Genomic DNA, 27,881 nt, shown 5'->3' on the forward strand with positions numbered 1-27,881 from the left:
TGTGGAGGATGTTGCTTCACTGGCCCAAGTTGGCACCATCATTGCGCTCTTCCTGGGCGAGGCAGATCAGTCGCCGGCTTCTGGACGGCCGTGGCCGGCTGCTGGCTGCTCACACTGGCTGCTGGCTACACATGGTAGCCCATGGCAACCCACTGCAGCAGGGGCTGCAGCCTACGCTATCGCTGGCGACTCCCGGCAGCCCAGCTCCAGGTTGAGCTGTTGTTCAGCATCTTAGCTGTAGAGGGCAGTGTCACTGGCCCTCTTATGTGGGATCCGAACTGGGGTCCTGTGGCATCCCAAGCCAGTTCTTAACCGTCGCGCCACTTGGCCGGCCCAGGTCTTTCTTTTAAAAAAGCACAGGGTATTGGTCAAAATCAGGACATTTAATACTGACACGACAGTATTATCAAATGCATATTCCATATACAGATTTCCCAGCTGACTCAATTATTTTTATATAATGTGCTTTATAGCTATTTCACCATTCTGTCCCCCCTTTCACCTCCCCTGGATCTAATCCAGGATGATGCGTTTTATTTGGTTGTCATACTGTCCAGTCAGCCTCCTTTAATCTGGAATAGTTTCTTAGCCTTTCTTTGTCTTTTACATCTTGGTAATTTTGAAGAATACAGGCCAATTATTTTATAGAATGTACTTCAGTTTGAGTTTTTCTGATGTCTCCTCATGGTTAGGTTCAGGTTATGCATTGTTTTGGTAGGAATACTACAGAAGTTATGTGTCTTCTCAGGGCATCATATCAAGAGGTATATAATGTTGGTTTGTCTCATTTTTGGTGATGTTAACTTTGGTTACTTTATTAAGGTAATATTTGCAAGTAATTTTCTACTGTAAAGTTACTATTTTTCTCTTTGTTATTAATAAATAATTTGTGGGAGATGTTTTGAGATTTTATGTGTGTGTGCATATATATGTATGTGCATATATATGTGTGTATATATATGCATATATGTGTGTGTGTGTGTGTGTATATATATATATATATGCAATCTCCTGTTCCTTACCAAACTTTCATTCAAATTTAGCATCCATTAATGATTCTTGACTGAATCAGTTGTTATTAGGATGGTTGCAAGATGTTGATCTTCTCACTTGTATTTCTTCTAAAATATTAGTTGATATTCTATAAGGAAAAGCTTTCCTTTCTCCCACACTTGTTCATTATTCACTTGTTAATATGGACTCATAGATTTGATTTTATTCTGTGATATTTTGTTATTTATTTTGAGGCTCAAATTGTCTTAGATTTGGCTACTGGGAACTCCCTTAAGCCGTAATTTTGACATGTCTCTATTGTTCTTTGAGCCCTTTCTTTCTTTTTGGCAGAGCAAGATACTCCAGGCTTATCGCATACTCAGCCTGCCCCAGCCTTGCTTGGCATCAGCCATTTCTCCAAGTAGCCCTGATTCCTTTTGGTCGGGAATATGTTTATGAACTAAGATCTCTCTTCCCATTTACTGTGATCTTAAAAATGTATTCAGAGCTGTTGACGTGAAATACTTTGTTGTAATTCTTTTCCTGTCTGGGGAAAACTTGAAATCAGAGAGCTGTAAGTGGCCATGGAAACATTTTTAGTCAGCTAATATGCTCTGGGTTCTGGCTCATTTTAGGCCGTTGACTGTTCCTTATACATTCTCATCGGTGCTGTTTTACCACCTGAGTACTCCGACCCAGCTGTTTCTGGTACTTGTCTCTCACTTTTTAATTCATGTTAGGCTCCTTCGTGTCCTTCTATTGACTGGTTGCTCCCTGGGGTTATAGAATGGCCATAAAACAAGACAGTTATGCATTGGATGTGGAAATAAGGATTTGGGCATCCATTTTCTCTTATGGGTCTCAGAGCATGGGTATTATAAATTGCAGATCCTCAAAGGAATGGCATCTTGGATTCCCAAATAATGTTGCTGGCCCTCTCAGGTGATTGATGACCTCCAGTCTTTTGTTCCAGCAAGTGGACATTGGAGTAGAAGGGAGGCTTCCTCCTGCGTTGCCTGATAACCAACCATGTAAAAGATTGGCAAATGTAGCTTCCCATCAGAGGGGCCATGAATTGATTGCATGTGTTGAGATAATGATCCCCTCAGCCTAAGGGTGGTTGGATCCTCCAAGCAGATCACTTCTGGCCCTGATCAGCCTCTTCAGTTTATGTGCATGTGCCATACAGATGTTATTTTCTGTGCATGTCCTGACATGGAAAACGTTGGGAAAGTAGGCTAGAGCGCAGTCTCAAAATTAGCCTCTAAGAGCCAAGGTAAAGGGAGCCAGGTAATAAGGTGGATAAAGAAGAACCAAATTATTTAGAGTAGAAGTTTAGACCTATTGGTCCCTAAAAATAAACTAATCACCATATGTTAAATCTGGTGTGATTTCAGATAATTCCTATTTACTTGTTTGCTAAAACAAAAGTTGGAAATTAAAAAACATTTTTAAATGACTTGACCTGTAACCCCATTATATTGGATATTGGAATACCCAAGGCATATTTTGGTAAACCATGATTTAATCTCTATTCTGAATACCTCTGAGTTTGGTATATTTCAGTATGGCTTGACACTTAAGTTGCTTTTGTACTTAAATATGTCTAACCTCCTTGCACATCTCTTAAAATGTGCTTCTAAAATGCATTTGCTTCCTACGATATGTATTTTACATTAGATACATAAAATTTAATGATTCTGACATTAAGCTGGATATAGGAGTTATATCAATTTTGAAACAGGCTTATTAAAATTGAGTATTTTATCATTTATTTGATGTTTTGAGTATAATTTAATTTTAGGTCAAATATAGGAGTAGTTTCTGAGGGATTTTTGTTGACTTTAATGTGACTTATGTATTTGGAACTTTTCTGTGGAAAGGAATTGTCAGCTGCAATTTCTTTTAATGAGTATAAATTAAGGGGAAAAAAATTCTGAAACTTAGTAGTCATGGTATATGTGGACATGTTACCTGTGTTGTATATAATAGCAGCTACCAGAATTAACCCCCTGATAGCCATTTTATTTTATTTTTTTAATTTTGTTGGGGAACAGTGTGTTTTTCCAGGACCCATCAGCTCCAAGTCAAGTAGTTGTTTCAGTCTAGTTATGGAGGGCACAACTCAGTGGCCCATGTGGGGATTGAACTGGCAACCTTGGTGTTACGAGCACCGCACTCTAACCAACTGAGCTAACTGGCTGCCCGCCATTTCATTTTTTAAAATATATTTTCAGGGGAAAGGAACTGACAGACACTGGGTACTTTTTGTTAGGCCCTTTGCTGTGCAGTTTGGATTGTTTTCCCATGAAATCCTTACCATAGCCATGTGAGTAGAGGAGGTATTTGTCCTATTTTACAAATGAGGAAGCAGCCTCTGGAACCAACTCCTTAAGGTCATAGAATAAAACAATGGTAAAACTAGAAGGTAAACTAAAACTGTTGGTTCTGAAGCCCACGCTAGCTTTATAATACCACATGACCTTTAACATATTTGAGTCTACAGAGTAGTTTGGTACATTTTTGTATTAGACTAGAAAGTTCTTTTGGCAGGGTTAGAGGTCAAGGGCAGGTGATCAAGGCCTTTGCCTACTTCAACCAAAATGATGTGGAGCAGAGTTCTGGTCACTGTGCCCCTTGCCTACCTCCTCTTCCTCCTGGGCATCTGAGCAACAATTTGCTGAGACGTTTAAGAGAAAAATACGAGTACTCCTCAGAAGTCTTGGGAAACGGCTAGGATGTGGACTGTTGATCCCAGCTACAAAGGCCTGGGATCAGACATTGCTGGGTGTGATGGGGATCAAGTTAGGCTAGATGATGAATATGTCAGAACTCACAGGGTAAAGATAGAATTGGAAACAGAGATAGAATAGCATGTTCTCAATTATTATAATTATTCAGTTTTTCAAATCCAGCCTTCAGTAAAATCTGAGGTTTCCCAGAATGCTTATTAAAGAACATAATCCAAAGAGGCGAAATGAACAACGATAGGGCTTTGTAGCTTTTAATGACGAGAAAAGGAATTCCTGCAAGTGCCAATGACATCTTCGTAAGGATTTTATCCAGAATTTGGGGTTGCTATGGGAATAGTGTTTTTGAGATTTTGAAGGCTGTTTTTACAATATAGGGCAACATTAAGAGTGATGTTTGTGCTCAAGAAACAATTAGGTTGTCTCATGGTAGTGACAGCATATCTGGATTTGAATTTCTAAGTTATTGATGGGATACAGAAAGAGTCACTCCAAAAGATGATGACAACTTAGTTGATGATAGACGGCCATGTCTTGACTCTTACTACCTCTGTCACAGAGGGGATAGTCTGGTCTTTGAATAGTTTTGATTCCTATGCGGTAGAGCCTCTTGAAGGCTCTTTCCTCACTTCTAAACAACAGTGTCAATCATTCCAGTGAGTTATTTGGCAGGGGTGAGTGATTGATGCTGTATCACTGATGCTACTCCTTCTACAGGTGGTATTCTGGTTATCTCTTGCTGCATAACGAACTGTCTTACATCTTAGTGGCTTCAAACAACCATTTTATTAGAATTCAGGAAGAATTTGGCTGATATTGCATCAGCGGGAGTACTTGGGGCTGGAGCACCCTCTTCCAGGGTGGCTTCTTAACTCACATGTCTGGAACCTCTGTGCTCCCTAGCCTCTGTCTCTCTCTCCTTGTTTCTCCACCCCCCCCCCACCCAAATGGTGTCATATTCTCCAAAGTCTCTCCACGTGGCTTGGGCTTCTCCCAGTATGTTGGTCTCAGAGTGATCAGACTTCCTACATGGTGGCTGGCTTCCCCAAGAGCTAGCACTCCAGGCACTAGCAAGAGGAGGCTGTCGATTTCCTGAGGCCTACACCTGCAAATTGATGCAGTCACTTCTGCCTTGGTCAGTTGGTCAGGGCAGTTACAGAGCCTGCCCAGATTCAAGGAATGAGGACATAGACCTGCCTCTCAATGGGAAGAGTGTGCCAGCTTTAATCTATCAGAGGGCCATTAAACAGAAAGAGAATGGTTATGGAAAATAATGAATTGTGACTTTACCAGAAAACAATTTATTTATCTAATGATTCAGGAGAGATTGATTGCTAGCCTTGAATAAGAATGGGACTAAGGCAAGAGAGAGCTGCCAGAAGGAGAAAGGTGGACAAGATTCTCATGGGACAGAGTGGAAAGACAACCAAGATAATCTTTGCTTCATAATTGCCTTCCCTGCCTTGGCCCCTGAATTCTGGGTTCCATGATTTTGGCCTGAGTCCCAACCTCCACTTTTGACGACTTTGGATTTGGTGCTCATGCTTGCTGTTCTCCTCCTACATTACTTAGGCCTCTGCTTAGTCTCCCTGGCTCTTCATTGGCTCACTCCTTTGACCCTGGGCACCTCCTGTTGCTTTTTAAGAGACCTCTCCTGTTTCCGTGTTCCCTGGGAACCCAGTGCCCACTTCCAGAAGGAGCATCATTGAGGGAAGGGGTGGGGGCAATAGACAGTGATTTGGGCTGCACCCAGGCAGCTTTGACACCTTTGGCAGTTGCTTAGTGTAGCTAGAGTTCTTTTCTGGACTACATTATGGCCCAATTCCTGCTCTCTTTATGTGACTTTACCGACTCCTCCCACCAGTAATTTCAGAGGATTCCAGTTGAAGATGGAGAGACTTCTTAGCATAGAATAGGATTGTGAACATATAGTTCAAAGAGCTTTCATGGTATAAAGATTATATGCCTTGTTCTTAAACATCTAAAATTATATCAGTTTCAGGGTAAACTGGATTAGTCTTGGAATTTATTTCAACTTATATGTACTGGAATACTTATAGAATTTTTTATGGTAGTATTGCCCTATCTTCCAGTTGCAAAAAGAATAACACTTCACTATTAATACTTTCATGTGTGTGTGTGTGTGTGTGTGTGTGTGTTTTGAATAACAGCTGCAAAAATTTTGTTTTCATTTGATCATATTTTTACAAACCCACAGTCATAATCTTGGATTTTGGTTTAACTTACCACTTATGCTTAGTAATTTAGAATAAATTCGTTTCATTAGGACAACTTTATAATACCAGTATCTTTAAATTTAAGGCATTTATAATTTATTTTTATTTTAAAAAAAAGTAATGCTTTCTGAAAAAATTCAAACAGTATAGTTGAAAGTGGGTCCATGTGCCTCAAATCGCCCATCTCATTCCTTTTACATAATTGTTAACAGTTACTGTGTACCCTTACAGGCTTTAAAAAAATTATATATAGGTATATAACATATACACAGAAACACATAGAATGGAGTCTTTTTAAAACTAAAATGATAGCCTTCTGGACTTACTGCTTTGTAGCAGTCCACACCTTCAAACACTGCATAAATTTGAGTTCCAGTATGTCACTAACTTAGCAAGTTAATAACTTGTCTGTGCCTCAGTTTCCTTATCTATAAAATGGGCAAAATAATAGTATGCACCTCACTGGATTGTAGAGGATTAAATGAAGTAATATTCATAAGTGGTTGTAATAATGCTTGGCAATAGTATGTACTAGATAAATATTAACTAGATAAAAATGAGTATGCTTTTTAAAAAACACGTATTATGGATGTTTTCTTATGGGTTGCTATTATTTTTAGAGTTGCACCTAAAATATTCTGTGTGTGTTGGGGAGGGGGTCCTGAGTTTTTCTGTTGTAGTTGCATGTTTGTCTGTGACAGTTTTGAACAGTGATTCCACACCCTTCCCACCCCTGCTGTTGCAGCTGTCACTGATGGGCAATGTGGTGGGAATGTGTTTGCTTCTCGGAGATGGTTGGAAGCAGGGGGAATAGTGCTGAAAACCATTGGTTTAGAAAATTATGCTATGTTAGCAATTAATCTTTTTGTTAAGCCTTTTACAAAAATTAGGTGGAGGGTGGAGTTGGAAGAATTTTATCTATAGGGAAAGATGACATGATTGTTTCATCTATTTTTTGCCTTATAGTCTTTGAATGATTTTATAATTAGAGGGGACATGCTCATCACCTAGTCTTCATTTTACAATGGAGAAATAGACCCAGAATAGTAGTGATGTTCTCGGTTCTATAGATAGTGGTGGAAGAGCCAGGACTAGAGTCCTGGTTATCGGATCCTCACCTTTTGAATTCTTAAGAAGATAAAGAGCGTCTCTACCAGTTGAAGCAACTGTTGAATAATGGATACACTATAAATAAATGGCTTGCCTGTCAGTGCTGTGTTCTTGAACTAGTTTGTGTATAGAGACAGTGCCTAAGTTGTAACGTAAGCACTAGAGCATGATGTTTTCTAAAAAATTTTTAGAATTCCAGGAGAATTGTTGACAGGCCTTGAATATCAAATGTGCTCTCTATTATTAGGCTCTACATAGTGAATACTAAGCATAATGAAGATCGGTGGCTCTGTGGAAAGAACGTTACAGTCAGTGTGGATGCCATTTGGTCTTAGGAGCTCCTTGTCTCCTGAACACAACCTGAAACCATTTGCGTGTAAACAGGCCCTTTAAGCGCAGACTTTCGTAGCTTTCTGCTCTTATCCCTTGATAAAGGGGCAGAATATGATTCCCTTTCCCAGGACTAGTAGGGAGAGAACCACTTTGGTCTGTGGATCACTCGGATGCCTTCCCTTGGCCTCTTTGCCCCATCATTTCTCACTTCCTGGTTCCCAGGAGAGTTAAAGCTCTGGGGGCTTTAGGAAGAAGACATGAGCTCCAGCAGGTTTTAGAGGCCTGCGCTTCTCCACCCCTCTCCCCTGCCCAGCATGTGTTGCAGCTTCTACCGTCTGGAGAATGGCCCTAGCTCAGGATTTTTCACTCTCTCCAAATGGGCCCCTCTGCCAGCTCCCAGAGCTTGGGGCTGAGTTGAGAACTGGGCCAGAGGAAGGTCCTGAAGCCATAGCTGAAGGAGAATGGTGGAGGGAGCCTAGTTAGTACCAACCTTCAGACTGAGATGCCCAGAGACTGAGGAAAGAGATGCTGAGTCTGGGGTTAGAAGAACCTAAAAAAAGGGAGAGATTGCTTGCGGAGAGAGTAACTTTGAGGAAATTTTATAATCTGAGTGAAAGAAGACGAGACTCCATTTATGAGACCAGTGACCTTGCTGTGACCAAGTGTAACAGTATGAGAAATGCACCGCATGTCTTCCTTGCCTTGACATCACCTTGAAGTGTAATTATGTGTAATAAAAAGGACCCTTATAAATTCTCACTTATCTTTTTGAACTTCTATAAGTGTCCATATTACTCTCCTCTCAAGTACCAGCAACTTAAGATTTAAAAAATAAAAACTTCAGTGTAATATTTTTGTTTTACTGAATAGAATATTCAAAGTTTTAAAATATTTTTATTGACTAATTTATATTTATATATATTTATAAAAATTTCAGTTATATAATGGTTCATGTAGCATTTTATAGAAGAGCCTGGAAACCTCTAATACTGTTCCCATGGAAATGGGTTCATCTTATTAGATAAACTTTTGAACTCATCTGTCTGTAAATTGAGACTACCTTTTTTATAATTCCTCTTAAGGTGCTTAAAGTAAATGATTTTGGGATTATTTGTAGTACTGTTTTATTCATGCTATGACCTGTTCTATTGTTAATAATTGAGAATTAGTTTAATTTAAAGCCAGTATTTTTTTATTCTATTTTATAATTGTCTTGGGTACATTAAAGATTCCTAATTTAGATAAGGTGTGTGTATCGACAGAGTGAATTTCCCCAAAGCAATACAATAAATGGCTTTGGAATGCCTCATCATACCCTGTTCTCTGTAGCTTTCTAGCCTTCAAATGTTTTTCTGGTGTGAAAGTATTAAGCCCTCAGAGAGTACTGTCATTTACATAGCCAAGACCAACTGTTCTGTCATACAAAAAGTCTTTACTTTCTTACGATAGGAGAAATCACGTTTCTTGACTCAGATTGTGAAGTCTTTTTTGAGATTTATTAAAAGGCACAGTCACTTGTTTCCAATGTTTTTGAAAGTCATTACTTTGTTTGCTTTTATTTCCTCTCCTTAACCCTGTCTTATTTATTTATCTACTTATTTATTTTATTGACATATTCACATAACATAAATTAACCATTTAAAAGTGAACAATTCAATGGCAGTACATCAACAACCTCCACCTCTATCTAGTTGCAGGACATTTCCATTGCCCCAAAATAAACCCCATACCTATTAAGCAGTTACTCCCCATTCTTCCTCCCCTCAGTTTTAGGGCATCTTTTTTAAAATTTGAAATTGAGGTATTAAAAAATGAATAAAACTTTATGAGATAATTGAGATAGTATAAGACCAGATCTAGAATACACTGTTCTAAATTCAGTAACATGAAGAAATGCATTCAGTATATCGATAGTGGAACAATTAGATTACAAAATTGTGCCATGTGTATATTTATAAAGGGGAAAAGAGGAACACTTGGTAGGAAACACACCTAAGTAATAGTGATTTTGCTCCATATTTCCATCATTTAAAAGAGGAAAAAGGACAAGAAGTTTTGGTGAAGCAGTTGCTAGACACATCGAATCAACATACTGGGTTAAGATATTCAAATTTACTTCTTTGTGGCAGTTGAGCATAAAAGCTTTGCACCCGCCAGAATCCAGGCTCGATCCATAGAGACTTGAGACCCCTGGCCCGCAGTAACTCTAAAATAATAAAAAATAAAAATGAAAAGTAAAAGAGGAAAAAGCCTTTCATAATTAAAAAAACAAAACCAAAAAAACTCTAGATAGTTAAAAACTTGGGCCTAAACTTACTATTATAACATTATTTATTATAGGATAATATTAAACTTCAACATTTTTTTTTCCAGATTGAGTTACAGTGTTTCTTAGTATTGACTGAGAGATAAAGAGAGAGATACTGGAGGAACAGAACTATAATATTTGTAGTTTTTCAATCCTCCAAATTATATCTCAAACCATGAAAACTGTTTCATGTTTTCTAATTTTTTCTTTTTAAAAAATTCACGTTTTAGGACTTTCTTTTCAAAATATAAAAACATCATACTCTTGTTGATGTAAATCAAATACCACAGGGTGTACATATATAAAGCGAACAGTCCCCTCACAAATAGTTTTCTCATGTACCTGCCTAAAATAATTGTTGTTAGCAGTTTGGCAAGTATTCTTAGCCTTGCTGGCATGCAGCTTACATAAACATATAACAAAATTGGACCCAACTGAGTAAAAAACAAATACCTTCAGGATGGTCCTGTCAATTAATGTAAATGTGTGAATGTCCTAAAGAAAGGTAGGGCCCTTGGCTAACTGGAAGGGGATTTTACCTCTCAAAGCTTTCGTATTCAAAACTAGTTAGAGCCCTGTGTTGGCCAGACAGGCAGAGTCCCTTAGTCAGTAGATGATTGTGCTCTTTTATACTTCCTTGTCCTCTCCTTTCCTCCCGAACACAGGATGGACATATGTCATAGATTTAACTCATTAGTAGGGAACCAGCATGATAGTAAAACTGATTCTAACAGCATTTGAGGAGTTGAGTGTATGTAGACAGAAGAAAGAGCATTGCAATAAATTGCTAAACTAGATACAAAATAGGTTAATGTCCTACAGGGTAGTAAACCATAACCTTTGGAATCTGCTGGACAGGAATGATCTCTACCAAATAAAAATCTACAGATTTACCTTAACTTCATAGATTTTGGGTCCCAATCAACAGTAAACAGCAGGTCAAACAATAGTACTATAATTAAATATCTTGGAGGGGGGCTATTAGAAGTGTTTCATTATATATTGAAAGGGTTTACAGTTCTTGATTGACCTTATTCCCAGCTTTGGTTAATTTTTCTTAACAGTGAGAAAGGCATGTTGTGAAGGCAAGAGAAGTATATATAGTAGGGACGAAATTTTGGAAGAGCTTGCTTGGTATCTTAAACTAAGAAATTTAAACTTTCTTTCAATAAATGTTTACTGAACATATATTGTGCCAGACAGTGGATTTGCTATAATCCTGAGTGTGTGGTTGTGCTGTGGTGCCCCTCCAATGCCCTTAGGAGGCTGACCAGTGGTTCTCAAGGGGTTGTATTATTAGGGAGTCATCTGGGAAACTATTTTTCTCAAGATACACATGTTGTTTGTCCTTCTGTTCCCTTCCCAGTGTACATATCTCTGCTTGAGTAGAACATATGTGTTTTGAAAAAGTTTTCCAGGTGATTTTTATATCTTTCTTTTCAAAAATCGTAGTTATGCTTATTGGGTTTTTTAATTGAATGAGTCAACAGCAAGCAAAATTGTAACTGATATTTAAAAAGTATTCATACCCCTTTTTGCCTACCGCACCCCTATAATACTTAAACTAAAATAATTAATGTTCTGATTACACTGTTAGAATTGTATGCAGTTGTCATATTTAGAATTATATTTTATGCAACTGAGACATTAATTAGGGAAGAACTATGCTCAGCCTTCCTAATTGTATCCTTAGGTTATACCTCTCACTAAATAAACTGAAAGAGTTGTCATTTATAATTGTATATGATCTTCATGGCAAAGACATGTGATTAAATATTAGACTTAAAAATGTTTTCAATGTAAAAATAGACTGTCATTAACTTGTCAGAGACTGTGTTAAAAGGAATAATAAAGGAAAAAAGTGAATATGTGTTTAACTTGCGATTAAACTATTTGAGTTGAGTCAACAGCTAAAATGAGCAGCTGTTGTGGACATGCGTTTAAATTCTTTTCAGTATAACTTTATAATTAGGCAGCCATTTTGTGTAAATGCACTTACAAAACAGGGATTTGTGATTTCAGTATACCTCAGCTGCCATGGAATTTATAACTTAATCACAGGATATGATATTACAGATTAGGGGAGAAATTGGGAACTAACGTGATACAATTGGTATATTGTGTATTTTTCTTTTTATTAGTGTGCCGGTCCAACAAAAGCCCCTGGGTCTGTTTGACTTGTTCAAGTGTCCACTGTGGAAGGTAGGTGACATACTTATTACTTCATTACCCTACTTGCCTTTTTCAGTTTGCCTTTAAGCTAATGTCAGATTTATTGATTTGGATTTATTTAGCACCATTGCTTAATCATAGTGTGTAATTCTCTGTAGGGTTTCCCTCTCCCAATAGAATCTGTTTTTTAAGTAATACAACTAAGGAATATCTAGGGTGTAAAACCCTTTATATTGATACTCAGAGGAATTCATTTGATGACAAAGATAATCTAAATTTAGTAATACTTGATTGAAAAGATGAAATAAGGGAACTTTGAAATCTTGAAATAGAAGATTTCCTTATGGTTGATTTTAAAAGCTTTTATTAGGGTAAAATTTAAGCATACACAAAAGTAGAGAGATAGTCTAATTGAACCCCACATTTTCGTCACCCATTTTCGTCATGGCCAGTGTTGTGTCACCTATTACCTACCCCATCTCTACCTTGACTGACGTTTGATTTAAATCCCAGCTATCACATCATTCTTCTGAAGACAGAACAAAACACTAAAATATTTACAGATAAAGGAATTTCCTTGAAAAAACTCTCGCTGTGGAGTTCATAATTAACTGTAAGAAGTACCAAATGTTTCATTGTTTCATTAAGATAGTTTTGCTTTCCAGGAACTTAACTCTCCACCCCCACTCCCACCCCCATTCCAATTTAAGCCTGAGCATTTCCTTCCAGTTCTTGGCTTCCAAATGATGTTGTTTAAATACTCTAGTAGCTCTTTTCTTTTAATACAAACTCAAATATCAACCTTTGTGTTCTTTTAGCCTGGCATTAGCACATTTATATCTATTGCCCTTTAAGCTTAGAAAGTCCGCTTTGAATTTGCTTTAGTGTTAAAAGCTTAGTAGCAAGGGGATGGGAAATCATGCTAAGTCACACAAGCTGAAATCTATATCGTATTTATTAGGACTGTTTCCCCACTGTTGTTCTTAAACCCTCATTGCATGAAGAGAGCATCTTTGTTCAGTTAACCTTTGATTTTTTTACATTTTGAGCCCCAGAATTGAGTATTTTTTTCCATGTACACTTAAGAGTACCTTTGGAAAATGTTCACTGCATATCTTAATTTTGGCTGTTGTGGTTTTGAAATCTCTAGGATTTGGGGAGCCTGAAAATACTTTGTACAGATAACATTTTTTTTAAAAAAGAAGAAAAGTAGAAGCACTTAAATTCTGCACTTGAAGAGACAGATTCCTCTCCTAGATTTTGAGAGGTGAGAATTATAATGCAATAAAATTTATGTAGTTCTGTTCTCCAGTTGTCTCATAGTGCTCTACAACCTAAATCTTGAAGGGCATATGCCAACAAAAAGACCTGACAAACTCTCAAAAATTGGAGAGATTAATGTTTTTAATAGCAAGCAACAACCAATTCTCTAAGCAGGTTTTGGAAAAGTAAATGGAAAAATTTCTAGTCTCTGCAGGTAGTCTGTTTCCAATTGCAAGCAATCTTAAACTTAGAAATCGGACATAGTTTCAGAAAAATATGGCTAAGTAGATTAAACAGATAATCAGAGCAGTCTGCATTTGGATCTTCCTTTTACATAGTTCATTGGTTCATTGGTTCATTTTTTCCTTATTATTATGTAATCCTGGGTGTTGATTGCCAAGGATTCTGATTTTTCAGTAATTTTAGACCACTTTTCTGCAGGGAAGTCTTAAATTGAATATTTTTTCAACTAGGAAACAGTTAATCAGTAGCATATTTGAGTTACATATTCTGTTGGTCTTCATAATACCATCCCATTGAAATTATTTTTCAAATTTTTGTGATTGTTGTTAGAAATGTGTGACATATATATTGACATATTCCTTTTTAGACCAAACTGTCTAGTTAAAATCTAAAACTAGATGAGGGGAATATTTGTTTTTATGTTAGCCAATTTATATGTAATGGCTAACTTCTGACTGTATTGAGGATTAGCCTAAACATTGCTAATCTTAATGTCAGCAGTAATACAATACACTTCTTACTTTATCACTGACATTTATAGTAAGCATTTAAACATCTAGTCTATTTGGAGACTACAGTGTGGTTTAAATGAACTATGTGTACTATGTACAGATAATCAGTTTTTAAAGACTTGAAAGTAGTAATGCCTTTATTGTTATTGTTCAGTATTGCTTTTTCTTTGATTCCAGAGGTGGTCCTTACTATAAATATTATTAGTGCTTTTTATGGCACAGTATAAATATATTTAAGCATAGGAAATTGTGCTGATTAGATATTAAACCTGCATTATAACTTGGAGTTCACCTTTTAACTAAATATTGGGTGTTTCTTGACCTATGCAGTGTGTTATCTCTAAGTTATGTGCTTATTAATATGACGACTTTCCAAGCAATTATGTTGTTTGGATTCTGAATAAATACTAGTTAAGCATATAAAGGACAATACGAATAAAATTGCTAATATTCATGTATTCATGCATGTATTCTAAGCCACGGATTATTTAATTTAATCACCTAACAATTCATGAGATATGAGTACTATTATCTCCATTTTACAGATGAGAAAATTTAAGCACAAACACATTAAGTGACTCACCCAAGCTCACATGGCCAGCCTGTGGCAAAGCCTGCTTTTGAACCCAGGCAGTCTAGATTTCGAGTTTATACTCTTACTCATTATTTTATTTTAAAATTCATTTTAGTCCACTTTTGTGGGCAGAGGACCCATGTATACACAAATGTTGGTTATGTTTACTTAAATGAAAAAATGGGAAAGAAAACGTGATCACATCCTGAGGCGAGGTTAGTAGTGCCCCTGTTGCCTCCCGCTTTCTGGGCAGAGAGGCTGGGCTGGAAGCTGAGCCTACCTACTGCTGTTCTTTCCCCGAGGTAAGTGTTGCTCCTAGTACATTAAGGTGCCGCATGACAAAAATGTCACCTTAACTCTCTGAGCATATTTATTTTGGTCCCATTTAACCAACATTTGTTTTGACTGTTCTGAGTTTTCAGTTAGGCCTTGCCTTCTACAAAATGGCTGCTTCTTAGGAATTGGGAGGTTTTGTTTTAGAAGGGTTCTTCACAGTAGTGGTTCAGTTACAGCATTGTACAGCATTTAGGTGAAAATGTAGATGACTCTAGGTGCGCACCATGTGCACATTGAACCCTTACTTCAGTTTCATTTTACTTTTGGTAATACAATGATTTACCAAATCTGAGTTGGACAGTGTTACAATTTTTTTTTATGAATACAGTCAACTTTTGATTATCTTTACCCATGTCGAAAAATAACAATTTATATAAGTTTAAGATGATTTGTGTTTTGTTTGGATTGTTTCTAAACAAATGTGTTTCCATATGAGTGGAGCTGATTATTCAGGCGTTCGAATGAAAGATCTGAAGACTTATTGATGAGAAAGAGATGGAAGATTATCCTCTTTCCATATCTGACTCTCATGTTTTATATTAAGCAGCAACCCAAGCAGAGCCTGTGGCCCTGTGGGAAGTGGTTGAGTAATTTAGTTTACAAGGCTTGTCTTTGATGATAACCGAGTTGGGGGTTAGCAGTCTGAGACGAGCTTAAAAAAAATAACTAGCAAGAGCATCAGTAAAGGAGTTGATAAGTGATAATATCAACAGTTTTGAAACTGATTTGCATAGATAATTCCTTTCCTTGCCTGGTCCTAGTTAGTGTGTACTGTAATTAAAAGTTGGCTGTCATATTTGATTGCAAAAAAGGAGCATATTTTAAGTACTCAGCTTAATAAATCACTAAATGAATGCTCTTATAAGGAGGAGTGAATTCTTTTTCATTTTGATTTGATTACCATCTAATTTTTATCATCATCTCCTACTTTAACTTCCAAAGCAATATTTAAATTAAAATAAATTTTCATTTGATTTTTGTAAGGTATGTGAACGGCCATGCAAAAAAACATTACGAAGATGCACAGGTACCCTTAACCAACCATAAGAAATCAGAAAAACAAGATAAAGCTCAGCACACAGTGTGTATGGATTGTAGTAGCTACAGTACATACTGGTAAGTATTAATGTTTTTCTGGAAATGATATTCCTTACCATGAGCATGCAAGTGTTTTCATTTTCCTTGCTCCATTCCCCTACCAGTCTTTAAACCAGTTGCTACTGCCATTACCTCTTTTTTGCTCTGCTAGGATTCACAAGGGACTGGAGCCATCAGGAATGCCTGTCCTATTCATGGAGATTTTACTTTGCATGTTCCCTTCAACTTCTAGGCCTCTTCTTCCCTGCTTCATGTTCCTTGTCCATCCCAGTAAGCTTCAGGGAAGTGAAAAGTATTTTATTGTTGTTGTTCATTATAATTCCCTTTTTTTTTTCTTGTTTTGCTTTTAATTGAAGAATAATATGATAAAAACATGTTTCAAAAAAAAATCTCATGTTCCTACTGTGCAAGCTAACATTTTGTTACATAATCTTAAAAATTTAAACTTCTTTGTTTAAAAATTATTTTGACATTCTCCCCTCTCTCAGCATAGTTCCATTCTCATCTTCATACTCCTCTGTAGATAAATGTCAAGAATTTCGTGTGTAGCTATTTAAATATATATATACTCTTTAGAAGAAGATTAGAGGCCTTGTTCTTTCTTTGTCATATAATATATATGTCTGCTTTATATAAATGACAATAGAGTTAAGTATTTTTGTGATGACTTAGATCTAAGTTATTTGGGTTACAGTGGATTTGGATGTTTAACAGTCCATAGCCACGTGGCATACTCAGAAAGTCAGTGTATTTTTCAGCTTCAACTTCAGTGTGAAGCGAATTTCTTTTCTGGACTAGTGAATTATAATTCTTTATTTAATAGTTTTAATCTATTCACTCTCAATTCAAAAGGTTTTTGACATTGAAGGAAAAAAAAGCCACTTAAAGAATTTCTTTGGAGGGCTGGCCGAGTAGCTCAGTTGGTTAAGAGTTGGCTTAAGAGTAAGAGCTCTGAGCAACAGGGCTGCTGGTTTGATTCCCACATGGGCCAGTAACGCTGCGCCCAAGCTGAATTCTCGCTGAGCTGCCAGCAGGTGGCAGGATGGCTCAGCTGGTGTAACAACAAGATTGCCTGTTCGATGGTGGGCTACGCCTACCCGCAACTAAGACTAAACTTGGCACCTGGAGCTGAGCTGCCGCCTGGATGGCTCAGTGGATAGAGCGTGCACTTTTAACAAAGCTGCCGGGTTCGATTCCTGCATGGGATGGTGGCTACGCCCACCCTCAACTGAGATTGTAACACAGCACCTTGAGCTTAGAGGCCACAAGCTGCCATGGTAAGCCAGATGGCGACTGGCGCCCTCCACAATGAAGATTGAAGAACAGCTTGGCTGGTCCCCTTCCCCAATTCCCCAACACTGTTCCCCTCCCCGAATTCCCCAATAAAATCTTAAAAAAAAAGAATTTCTTTGGAATTTTTTTTTTTTTTTGCCATACAGCCCTTAACTGTCACATGTAGGCAGTACTAAGCAAGGATGGGAATTAAAGTCTAAATATTGCTTTTGTTTCACACTTTCTACTGAAGTTCTGTGCTAATTAGTTGATAATCGTATTGTAGAAAGGTGTCCATCAAAAGGAAGAAAAAAGATCAGGTGACTTCCCAAGTCTTAATTTCTACAGATTTAACATTATTAAATTGTGGCTATTGAATAAAACATCTTAAGGTTTGGTCATTCATATCACTCCTATTTCAGTGATCCTTTGTGTGAAAGGTGTCCAGACCTGGAAGAGAGGGAAGCTAGAGGTAGATGAAGATTTCAGTAAAAATGAAAATCTTCCCAAGATTTTCACACAAGGGCTAGTACTCAGTTTAGTGTTATTTGCTCTTGTAAAACACTCCTTTCGGGCTGGCCGAGTGGCGTGTTGGTTAAGAGTTGGCTTGAGAGCTCCAGCTCTGAGCAGCAGGGCCCCGGTTCGAATCCCAGATGAGGGCCAGTGATGAAAACAGCTCGACCTGGAGCTGGGCTGCTTTGAGTCGCCAGCGACAGCATAGGATACAGCCCCTGCTGCAGTGGGCTGCTGTGAGCTACCTACCGTGAGTGGCTGGCAGCCAGCGTGAGCAGCTGTCCAGTGGCTGGCGAGTGACTGCCTGACCCGAGAAGAGCACAATGATAACACCAACTTGGGCCAGTGAAGCAACGTCCTCCACAACTAGACTGAAGAACAAAAGGACAGCAACTTGTCTGTTCCCCTTCCCCAATTCCCCACCGCTGTTCCCTTTCCCCAATTTCCCAATAAAAAAAAATCTTAAAATTAACAAAACAAAAAAACCCTACTCCTTTCTATATAAGTTAAGCATTATCCAAGCTGTTAAAGAGTTCTCATTCCTTTTTCCCCCTTTCCCTCAGGAAACTTACGTGCTATTATAGAATGACATAGCTACTTAATTGACAGAACCATGTATTTCTGTAAGGTTGTATTTCTCTTTAGACAGCAGAAAATAAGATCATTCTTGAGGTATCTATCTCACAATCGCTGTTATAGGTCATATCAACCTGAACGTACCAGATGTTGAAAACATTCATTCTTTTTGATTTTCAGTTAGCAAGGTGCATGAAATGCTTAATGGAGAAGCTTGGAAATATAGTAAAATCTCTGTGTGCAGTGGGTTTTCTTGATATTGGTGAGATTATGAGGAAATAGTAACTCTTGGAGGGAATTTTAAGAATTATCTTAGAATTATCTTAATGGAGCAGAATTATATTCATAGGTCTCTTTAAAAATACAGATCACATACTTTAATGTCATTGTATATTGCATTTTGGAGTAATACTGTTATTAAATAGAATTGGAATTTAATTTGTTTATATTGGTACAGTGTACTAAAGAACATGTCGTTTTATGGCTGGATTGGAATTAAATGGCAGATCTTGAACCTTGGGGAATATACACCATAGCAGAGGCTTTTTGGCCAATTGCCAGTCTTTTGTGTGAAGTTATACAGAGCTGCAAGTGTGTGCACACCCAGAGCTTCCGAAAGGCAGGAAGGGAGCTGCAGCTGGTCACATTACTGTCTCATTTGTGGGTTTTTAGAACAAAATGCCAGGGACTCACCCTGTAGCATTACACTGGTGGCCTAAAAGGAATCTGTGATAGCTGCAAACTCATGAAGCTATAGTTTAAATTAACATTTCCCCCGCACCTCACTATGATTAGGAGACAAACAAAGATTTCTTTTTTCTGTGTGTGTGTGTGTGTGTGTGTGTGTGTGTGTGTGTGTGTGCATATATTATTTTCCAGTGCACTTTAGTAATTTCACTTCTGTTTGTAAATTTTCCTTGTACATAAATTTCTTGTGGTACAACCAAATTATTTGCTTTAGAGGTAAAATGTTGGTATATTAGGTTTAACCTATTTGATTATTAATTATTATGCTTGTAGTCAAAATAGTTTGACTTTAGCTAATGTTGAAGCTCTTTTCTCATCCGTCCTGTGGTCTGTGTTCCAAAGTAGAGAAACATGCTTTGAGGTTTACAGGTTTTCTATCCTTTCCTTTCCAAGAGTTTCTGCCCTGTCCTATCTTTGGATATCCTTTATGAAGCTACTAGCACTGAGCTGCCCCCATTCCTCCCTCCCAGATCCAGTTGTAGCTGGATGTAATCTCTGCTAAACTCCTAGTTCTTGGGATACTTGTAATTTCCTGCTGCACGTTAGATATTTGTAAATGTCCTTGGGGACTGCAGGAGCCATATGTCAGGTCTTTGTACCTTTCACAGTACTTGGTGTCTGATGCGGAATGGGCAGTATATATTAGAAAAATTGAATTTTGTTAACTATTTCCCCAAAATGGGGAAGGTTATACCAAATCTATGATATTGTGCCCTCTGATCATCTTGGGCCACAGAACGTTTTTCCTGAAGAAGACCTAAATCATGGCCTATGTATGCTATTTCATTTACCTCCCAAGAGGGTCACCCTTGCACCCCTTCACTTCTGATATAAACTGGGCTTTCAGAGGAAGCACATATTAACCAATGAAACAACATAAAATGGGTCACTGTTTCAAAAGCGGAAAAACAACACCAAAAGAAATAATTTTGATTTGACACAAACCCACTCCTTTAGGAGATAAGTCACATTAACTGAGCTAGAGGTAAGTGAAGATTTCAATAAAAATGAAAATCTTACCAAGATTTTCACACAAGGGCTAGTGCTCAATTTTATTGTTTGTTAAGTAATATTTTCTTTCCTCCCACCCCAAAGTTCTCTAGTCAATACAAATGGGATTGTATGTGGTAAACACTATTATATCAAACAGAAACAAAGATTAAAATTAGGAACTTTTATTTTTATGTAGTTAGACATTTGCAGTTAATAGATTTAAAATACTGAGTAAATAATTTTTGACATCTGATATAGTCTTGTCAACTTTGATCCTTATCAACAGTAGCTGAATATCTGAGAATGCAAAAATATGAAAGGAATATTCAAACTAAAGTACTAGAATTTTTTTTTCCTGTCAGGGTAATGGTTAACTTTAAAGAAATATTATGAAATGTGAATAAATTCATTTGTCTAGAAAAAAGACTTGTATTGCAGATTTTAAACACCTGTAACAGTAGCAGTTTTAATTAAAATGAATAAAAATAAAGCTTTTATTTGTGGGCTTAAATTGATAATCATTTTCAAAGGCAGTTGTGATTAAAAAATAAAAAGGGAAAAGTTTTTGTTGAGTATCCTTATAAAGTATATGGAAACAAATTTTCATTGGTATAAAGATTAGAGAACAGGAAGAGTTTTGTTTATTTAAAAGCAGCATTTTGAAGTTTAAAAAGAAACCTTTTAACAGAGGTGGTCTGAAAACATAAAAGGCTCGTTCTTAATAAGCTGGTACTTGTCTGCTTTTAACAAAGGCTATGGGTTTTCTCTGCAGGTATTTGTCCAATTTTTAAAAATTGGCTTATTTGATGGCACTACATCAGAATTTAATAAAGGAGATTTAAAAATAAGCTTGCTTTCTAAAAGAGCTCTTTTGGAGTTAAGTTTTCTTGGTTTGAAATAGATGAAGTTATTAGAATATCAGCTTGTTTTTCTTTTCTGTATCTATATCTGTCATTTATAATAAAACCAGAGATCAGTTTGCATAATACTTTGATATTATGCAAGGGGATGAAAAGGAATTTAAAACTTAATGTTGGATCTGCCATTGTCCCCTTCTTGAGGGTACTTTTTGCATAAAAGTTTTTTTTTAACTTTAGTATTATACATGACCTACTGTATAAAGATTACTTTGTAGCCAGTACATTAAAGGACTTTTTTCTTTACTATTGCATAAAAAATGAGGTTCATTTGTATGATTGCTTCTTGTTTCAGTGGGGTGAAAAATGGTTTGGTTTGGGAATATTTTCTTAGCTCTTTAGGAATATGATGTGGAACCTTATGACTTGGGTAGTTTGAATAGCACTAATAACAAGATTGGAAAAAACCTTAGAATTTTAAAGCTGAGAAAAAGAGATAAAGATTTTTCTCTGTTTTGGCTGTGACTTCTGTGCCAGTTGAAAAATTGAAAGTGGCTAGTGAGACTGAGGAATTGAATGTTTTATTTTTTTAGTTAATGTAAGTTAAATTGTCACATATGGCTGGTAGCTATTATATTGGACAATACCGCCTCAAAAGATTAAAATTTAACATTGAGTATGTTAATATTATGAAACTTTCAAAACCTTAAAACAAAAATCTGATGGGAACTCCAAAAAGAAAATAAGTAAATTTCACTAATTAAATTATTGGGTTGTTGGAAAACTCATGATATATTTTTGCAACGAAAAACATAGAAAAAGAGGCTTGATCACTGCACTGTATACCTGAAGCTGATGTTGTATAATGTTGTGTGTCAACTATAAATGAATATATATATAGTCATGGGACGTGGAGTATATAGTGTGGGAGTGGAGTCAAGGAAATTGTAATAGATATGATATTGGGGGCGGAGTGGGGCGGCGGATTGGGGGAGGGGAGTTGTCACTGAGGGGTAAAAAGTATAACTATTGCACTGTGTTGTACAGCTGAAACTAATTTTTTAAAAAAATGTATTTCATAATAAAAAAAAAAACATAGATTCTTACCTGGCAGGAGAGATACCATGATCATGAAGGTGGTTTTCCCAGGGCGAGGCTTATCCATTGCACTCCGGATGTGCTGACCCCTGCGATTTCCCCAAATGTGGGAAACTCGACTGCATAATTTGTGGTAGTGGGGGACTGCGTTCGCGCTCTCCCACAAAAAAAAAAAAAAAGAAAAAATACGTCATGATTTTTCCAACAACCCAGTAGTTGCAAATAATTATGACTTAAAGAAAATCTAGCCCAGTAGGATGTATTAAAAAGGAAAAATTATATAATTACTAAGTTAATTTCATCTGAAGTCTGCCAATATATTCATTATTAAAGGAAACCCCAGGTTATGGTACCATTAGAAGCAAAAATACATTTATAAATAAACCATTTCTGATTTTAGAAAAAAATTAATAACATTGAAATAAAAAGGAATCTATTAAAATATGATAGTTTTCCCCCGAAAAAGAATCAAACATCATATACTAATTGATGAAATATGAAGCCATTTCCATTCAAATCAGAAACAAGACAAATACTTCCTATCACATACCTATCACTGTAATTAAACATTGTTTTGGCAGTTCTAGCTCCTGAAATAAGTAAGTAAATGAAATAATTGGTATAAATATTGGAAAAGAAGAAATATTGATTCTGTTTCAAGTTATATAATAGGATGTCCAGAAAATTCAGGGGCAGGGGGGATAGTAGAAAATAACAACTAGAATTAATAAGAAAATTTTAAATGGTACTATATGATAAATATTATAATAGCTTTCTATTCATTAGCAGTCATAAGTCAAAAATGGAAATGACCAAATAAATAAACATTCAACATAATGAAAAAAACTATAAACTATATATCTAGGAATAAATGTATTAAAGAAAGATGTAAAGCAAAGATATAAATTCTTTATGAAGAAAACTTAGTATTATAAGTAGTCCCTTCCCCCCCCCCCATATTTTTACCTTCAAAACTTTTTCTTCACACAGAGCCTAATTTATATGATGGTCCTCAAACACAATATGAACATCCAAAATAAATCAGAATAGCACTGTGTTGCTTTTATTCAGTAAATATTCATTGAGGACCTGCTATGTACTAGGGGACCTAGTTTTTAGTGCAGTGATCTCTAAAATAGTGCGCTTGAAGGTATAGGAAGAAAGTATCAGAACTTTTATTAAAACTTTTATCTGGAAAAAAGTTTTAGCAGGTATTTAACATACCTGCTGCCAGTGGTCTGTAGACTAGATTGTTGTGTGGCGTCATCCTTGTTCATGTTTAGCATTTTGCAGTATATTGCAGTTTTTGTCTGCCAAGTTATATGGATTTACTTAATTTTACCAAATCAACCCTCTTCAAATGGATACACATTTTAAAAGATTTTTTTAAAAACCCTGCAGGATAATAACAATAATGCAAATACTAGTGAACAAGAAAAAGTCAAGCTAACAAATTTTCCTATTCTGAGCTCATTAAGCACATTACAGAGTAAAAATATTGGCTATCTAATAAAAACACATTCTAATCAGATCTGATAAGCTGGACAAAAAGTTTAAAGGACTACACGAAGTATGAATTATATCTGTTATCAATGTCATACCTCACCCTATGTGTATATTGTACTTTGATTTATTAGTTTAGTATGATAGTATGAAGATATGAATAGCAAGACATTTAAAAATAGTTCAACTCTTGTTCAACTTCTAAATTTTTTCTTTATAGTATACACTTATTAATTTAGATTTACTTGCATATATAATTTATTAATACAAACATGTATATTGGGGGTGGCGGATGTTCAGTTTTGTGGTTTATTTTTTAACTTGATTAGGAGCCCAATCAAAATAATTAGAAGATTTCTTTTTTTTTTTAAAGATTTTTATTGGGGAATTGGGGGGATGGGAACAGTGCTGGGGAATTGGGGGAAGGGGAACAGACAAGTTGCTGTCCTTTTGTTCTTCAGTCTAGTTGTGGAGGACGTTTGCTTCACTGGCCCAAGTTGGCACCATCATTGCGCTCTTCCCGGGCGAGGCAGATCAGTCGCCAGCTTCTGGACGGCCGCTCACTGCAGCTGCTGGCCGCTCACACTGGCTGCTGGCTACACACAGTAGCCCATGGCAACCCACTGCCACAGGGGCTGCAGCCTAGCCGTCGCTGGCGACTCATGGCAGCCCAGCTCCAGGTTCAGCTGTTGTTCAGCATCTTAGCCGTGGAGGGCAGTGTCACTGGCCCTCATATGTGGGATCCGAACCGGGGCCCTCTGGCATCCCAAGCCAGTTCTTAACCGTCGCGCCACTCGGCCGGCCCAATTAGATTTCTTATTAGTAGACTAATGTTTTGCCTTTTAGAATTAGAGGGGATATATATATGTAGTTCAGGGTAGAAATAGGAAGGAAACAAGTGTTTCTAAAATTAGAATTTTTAGAAGGAAGTGAACTCACCTGAAATTTTAGGACAAGAAAATAGAGCCAGGCTGCATGTTTTCATTTTTGGAGAACGAGGAAAGAAAGTACAGATGAGGATGACCAAGTGAGGAATGTTTTTGGCCATTAAACAAGTCAGCGATGCTACATGGAAAATACTGAGGAAGGGTAAGGGAGTTGGGTGGTTGATGGGTAAATTTAAATATACGCTTAAATTTAAATGTAAAGCAGGTAACACTGAAGTGAAAGGGAAAATTGGGAAGGAAAGGTGAGAGTAGTTTCTGTTACTGTGGGGACCATCAGATACGGCTTAATTTGGCTGTAGATATATATGGATTTGAAAGCCACTATATAAGGAAGGTTGAGGAGGAAGATAACCACTCCAAAGGAAATAACCAAAGTATAGAATAGAATGTTAGTTGAAATGGGGGAGAAAAAAGATGGACTTGGAGGAGATTATAGAAAGAAAAGTAGAAAGGATTAGACATGATCAGATGCTAGAAACTAGAAAACAAACCATCTAAATATGTACACATAAGGAATCAATGTAATGAAAAAATTGGACAATTTCATTCTGTTGTTTATTAGAGTATGCAGAATTTGAAGTAACTTAAGCTGTGATTTTATCCATTTTTTAACTCCCTAATTATATAATAGTATAAACAACTTGTGTTCCTGATGAAAATTTACTTTCTACTTGATGTATGTTCTTTCAATGCAAGGTGGTAAAATTAATTGTGTATCTTCTCTTAATTGCAATATACATATAATACATATATGCAGTATACATATAATATCATGCTCAACATTTAATTCATTTATTAGCTATTGGCTTAAAGTAATTTAAAAGTACTTCAAGATTGTATTTGGCTCAAGGAATTTGGGTTTGAGACTAATTTTTACATAGCCAAGACGATAGTGTAGTTTGTCTCAAAATGTTAGAAATAAAGAAAAAATACCAATCCCCCTCCTACCTTACCTTTTTACATCCTGTTTCCTTATCTGACATCTCTAATAGTTGCCTAATATGATTTCTAAGTACTTTTGTCTTTAATGTTCAGTTTACCTAAATTTTCTCTAACAGTTCTTTCTTTTTACAAAATACGTAAGTGAACCTTCTCCTTGTCTGACAAATAGTCTATTAGAAGTAGGGCTCATCTGTACTTAAGAATCACCTCAAGTCACTAAGTAAAAACTTGCATAAGTATAAATTTAGCAGCCTAAAAGCTGGTCATATAATACAGGTAGTTCCTGACTTTTGTTTGTTAGACTACATGAACTCCTATGTACATGAAGAGATGCTGATCCCTGGACCTCCTCTCCTAGTGAAGTACTAATCAAGTTACTCAAACCCTGCCCAGCTTTCTCCAGTCACAATTTCTCAGTGCCAATAAGTATAGAAAGAAGAAGAGGAGTAGAATTTTTAATAATACTATTTCAACTACATTTTTGGAACCAGACCTATTTTAACCTTAAGACATTTAACCATATTTTATAACCATATTGATTTCAAAATGGGAACTGTATTCCAAGTTTCAGAGGATCAGTCTACAAGCTTTTAAAAGACACCCTACAAGTCATGTACTTTTTTGTACTTCTTATTCTTCTTGAAGGGAAAACTAAGAATAGTGGCTTAATTTTTTTTCAGGTGTTAGGAGTAAGCATAATTCTGACCTAATAGCTTCAACACAGTTGTAAACCAGGAAGAGATTTTTAGAACTTGTTTACTTTAAATCCTTCTGTTTGCCTTTGGACTTTTTAATACCAGTGTTATTAGTGGGTTAGTTTACAGTTTGAAAGCAGTGACACAGCTAAAGACTAAGGCAAACAGACACCATTTAAATTCTCATGTATTTCCTACTTTTGCTACTTTCTTTTGATCTTTGGGCTAGGGAGGAAGAAGAAATCAAAACAGGGTAATGTGGGCAGCTCCAGAAGCTTGTGCTGTGAGCAGCTCTTGGTTACACAAGGGATTTATTGATCCTCTACCACATGCCAGGTACTGATAGAAGTTTTGACCTGTTGAAGGAGGTGCTCTCCTATCATCATCATCACCAAATAAGACTTGTATAGTGTGGTAAATTCAGACAGTGCAAATGTTGTAGTCTTAGAAGTAGTGTCCTTAGTGACTTTAAGAGAACCCGAAATTGGCTCTTGAGATATAGGGACAGAAATAGGAAACTTAAAAAAATTTTTTTTAGCCAGTGAAAACAAATCCAGCCAAAGTAAAATTGATTTCTTATAGTTCAGTAAAGTTATATTTTTTACCTCTTTATGATATTGGGTAATATATAGATTATTAGAGCAGATAGTATGTTAGATACCCTTTAGACTAGCAGTGCAGTCCAACAGAAGTAATACAACTCACATATGTAATTTAAAATTTTCCAGTAGTCACATTAAAATAGCAAAGAGAAACAGGTCAATTAATTTTAATTGTATATTTTAATTAACCCTGTTATCTAAAATATAATTATGTCAACTGGTAATCAATATAAAAAGAGATAGTTTTTTCATGTGAAACCTTCAAAAATCTAGTGTGTATTTTGCACTTACAGCACAGCTCTATTCAGATGCTAAATTTTCATTAGAAATGCTTGATCTGCATTTAGAGATGATCTGCATAAAAATTGCAATTAAAAATGTAGATTCCAAACACTATTATTAGATTTTTTCCAGTAAATGAATTAAGTACAAAAAGTATGTTTCTTTAATATTTACATCTGTATTAACAAAACTAACTCATTATTTTAGAACAATTGATTTGACTTTGAAGCAAAAAAGGATCAGTTTCAGAACTACATCTAAGTTACGTAAATTCACTAACTCTTGTAACAACTCAGTATTATCGACATTAAATTCAAAGGGACGTTGTAGAAACTGAAAATCGACTCTAAATTTATCCATATCAACAGCGTTTCTTCAATTTTTCTTATAGATTTTGCAGCCAACTTAATGCTATTACAATTAAAATCTTCATATTTATTCAGTGTAAAATTGTTGATTTGTATTATGAATAGTTTCATTTTTAACATAAATTCTTGTACCTGTCCATCTGGGTCACAAATAAGCTTTTTCTCTCCCAAGGTCTTTAAATTTAGCGCATTCTTGTACACTGTGATGTAGGTGGAAAATGTAAGTTACACTGTGATGGTTTCTCTCTGTTAAATATTGGCAAGTGTTTCTTTTGTTTCAAGAATATCTTGAGTTAGAATTAGCAGTAAAGTAAATCTTTGTAAAGCTTCCATGACTCAAGTAATGAACATTGGCAAAGAACTTGTGGTTTTTAAATTCATTATCTTCTCTTAGTTCCGTAAACTGGTGATGATTCATAGAATTTGTACATATAAACTGAACAATTTTAGGCATTCATGATGCAGTCTACTTCAGAGCACAAATATTTTCAGTATGTTTTCATGAAGTGGAATAAATATAATAAAGGAAATAATTCTGGTAAACCCAGATTTTGATC

General features: G+C 36.2%; 1 protein-coding gene across 2 annotated transcripts in view; it reads left to right on the forward strand.

Moving 5' to 3' along the window:
- Positions 1–27,881, forward strand: part of USP3 (ubiquitin specific peptidase 3) — a 91,698-nt gene that overhangs the window by 13,217 nt on the left and 50,600 nt on the right. Inside the window, exons 1-3 of one of the 2 annotated variants that reach the window (XM_019650784.1) lie at positions 11,873–11,933; positions 13,054–13,170; positions 15,816–15,947. In XM_019650784.1, the coding sequence (XP_019506329.1) occupies positions 15,919–15,947 (29 nt within the window). In that variant the 5' untranslated portion in view covers positions 11,873–11,933; positions 13,054–13,170; positions 15,816–15,918. Of the gene's footprint in view, positions 1–11,872; positions 11,934–13,053; positions 13,171–15,815; positions 15,948–27,881 lie in introns of those variants that run through there. The other variant, XM_019650782.1, reaches the window with a different exon arrangement.

This window comes from Hipposideros armiger, unplaced genomic scaffold, assembly GCF_001890085.2.
Source record: "Hipposideros armiger isolate ML-2016 unplaced genomic scaffold, ASM189008v1 scaffold_147, whole genome shotgun sequence".
NCBI lineage: Eukaryota > Metazoa > Chordata > Mammalia > Chiroptera > Hipposideridae > Hipposideros > Hipposideros armiger.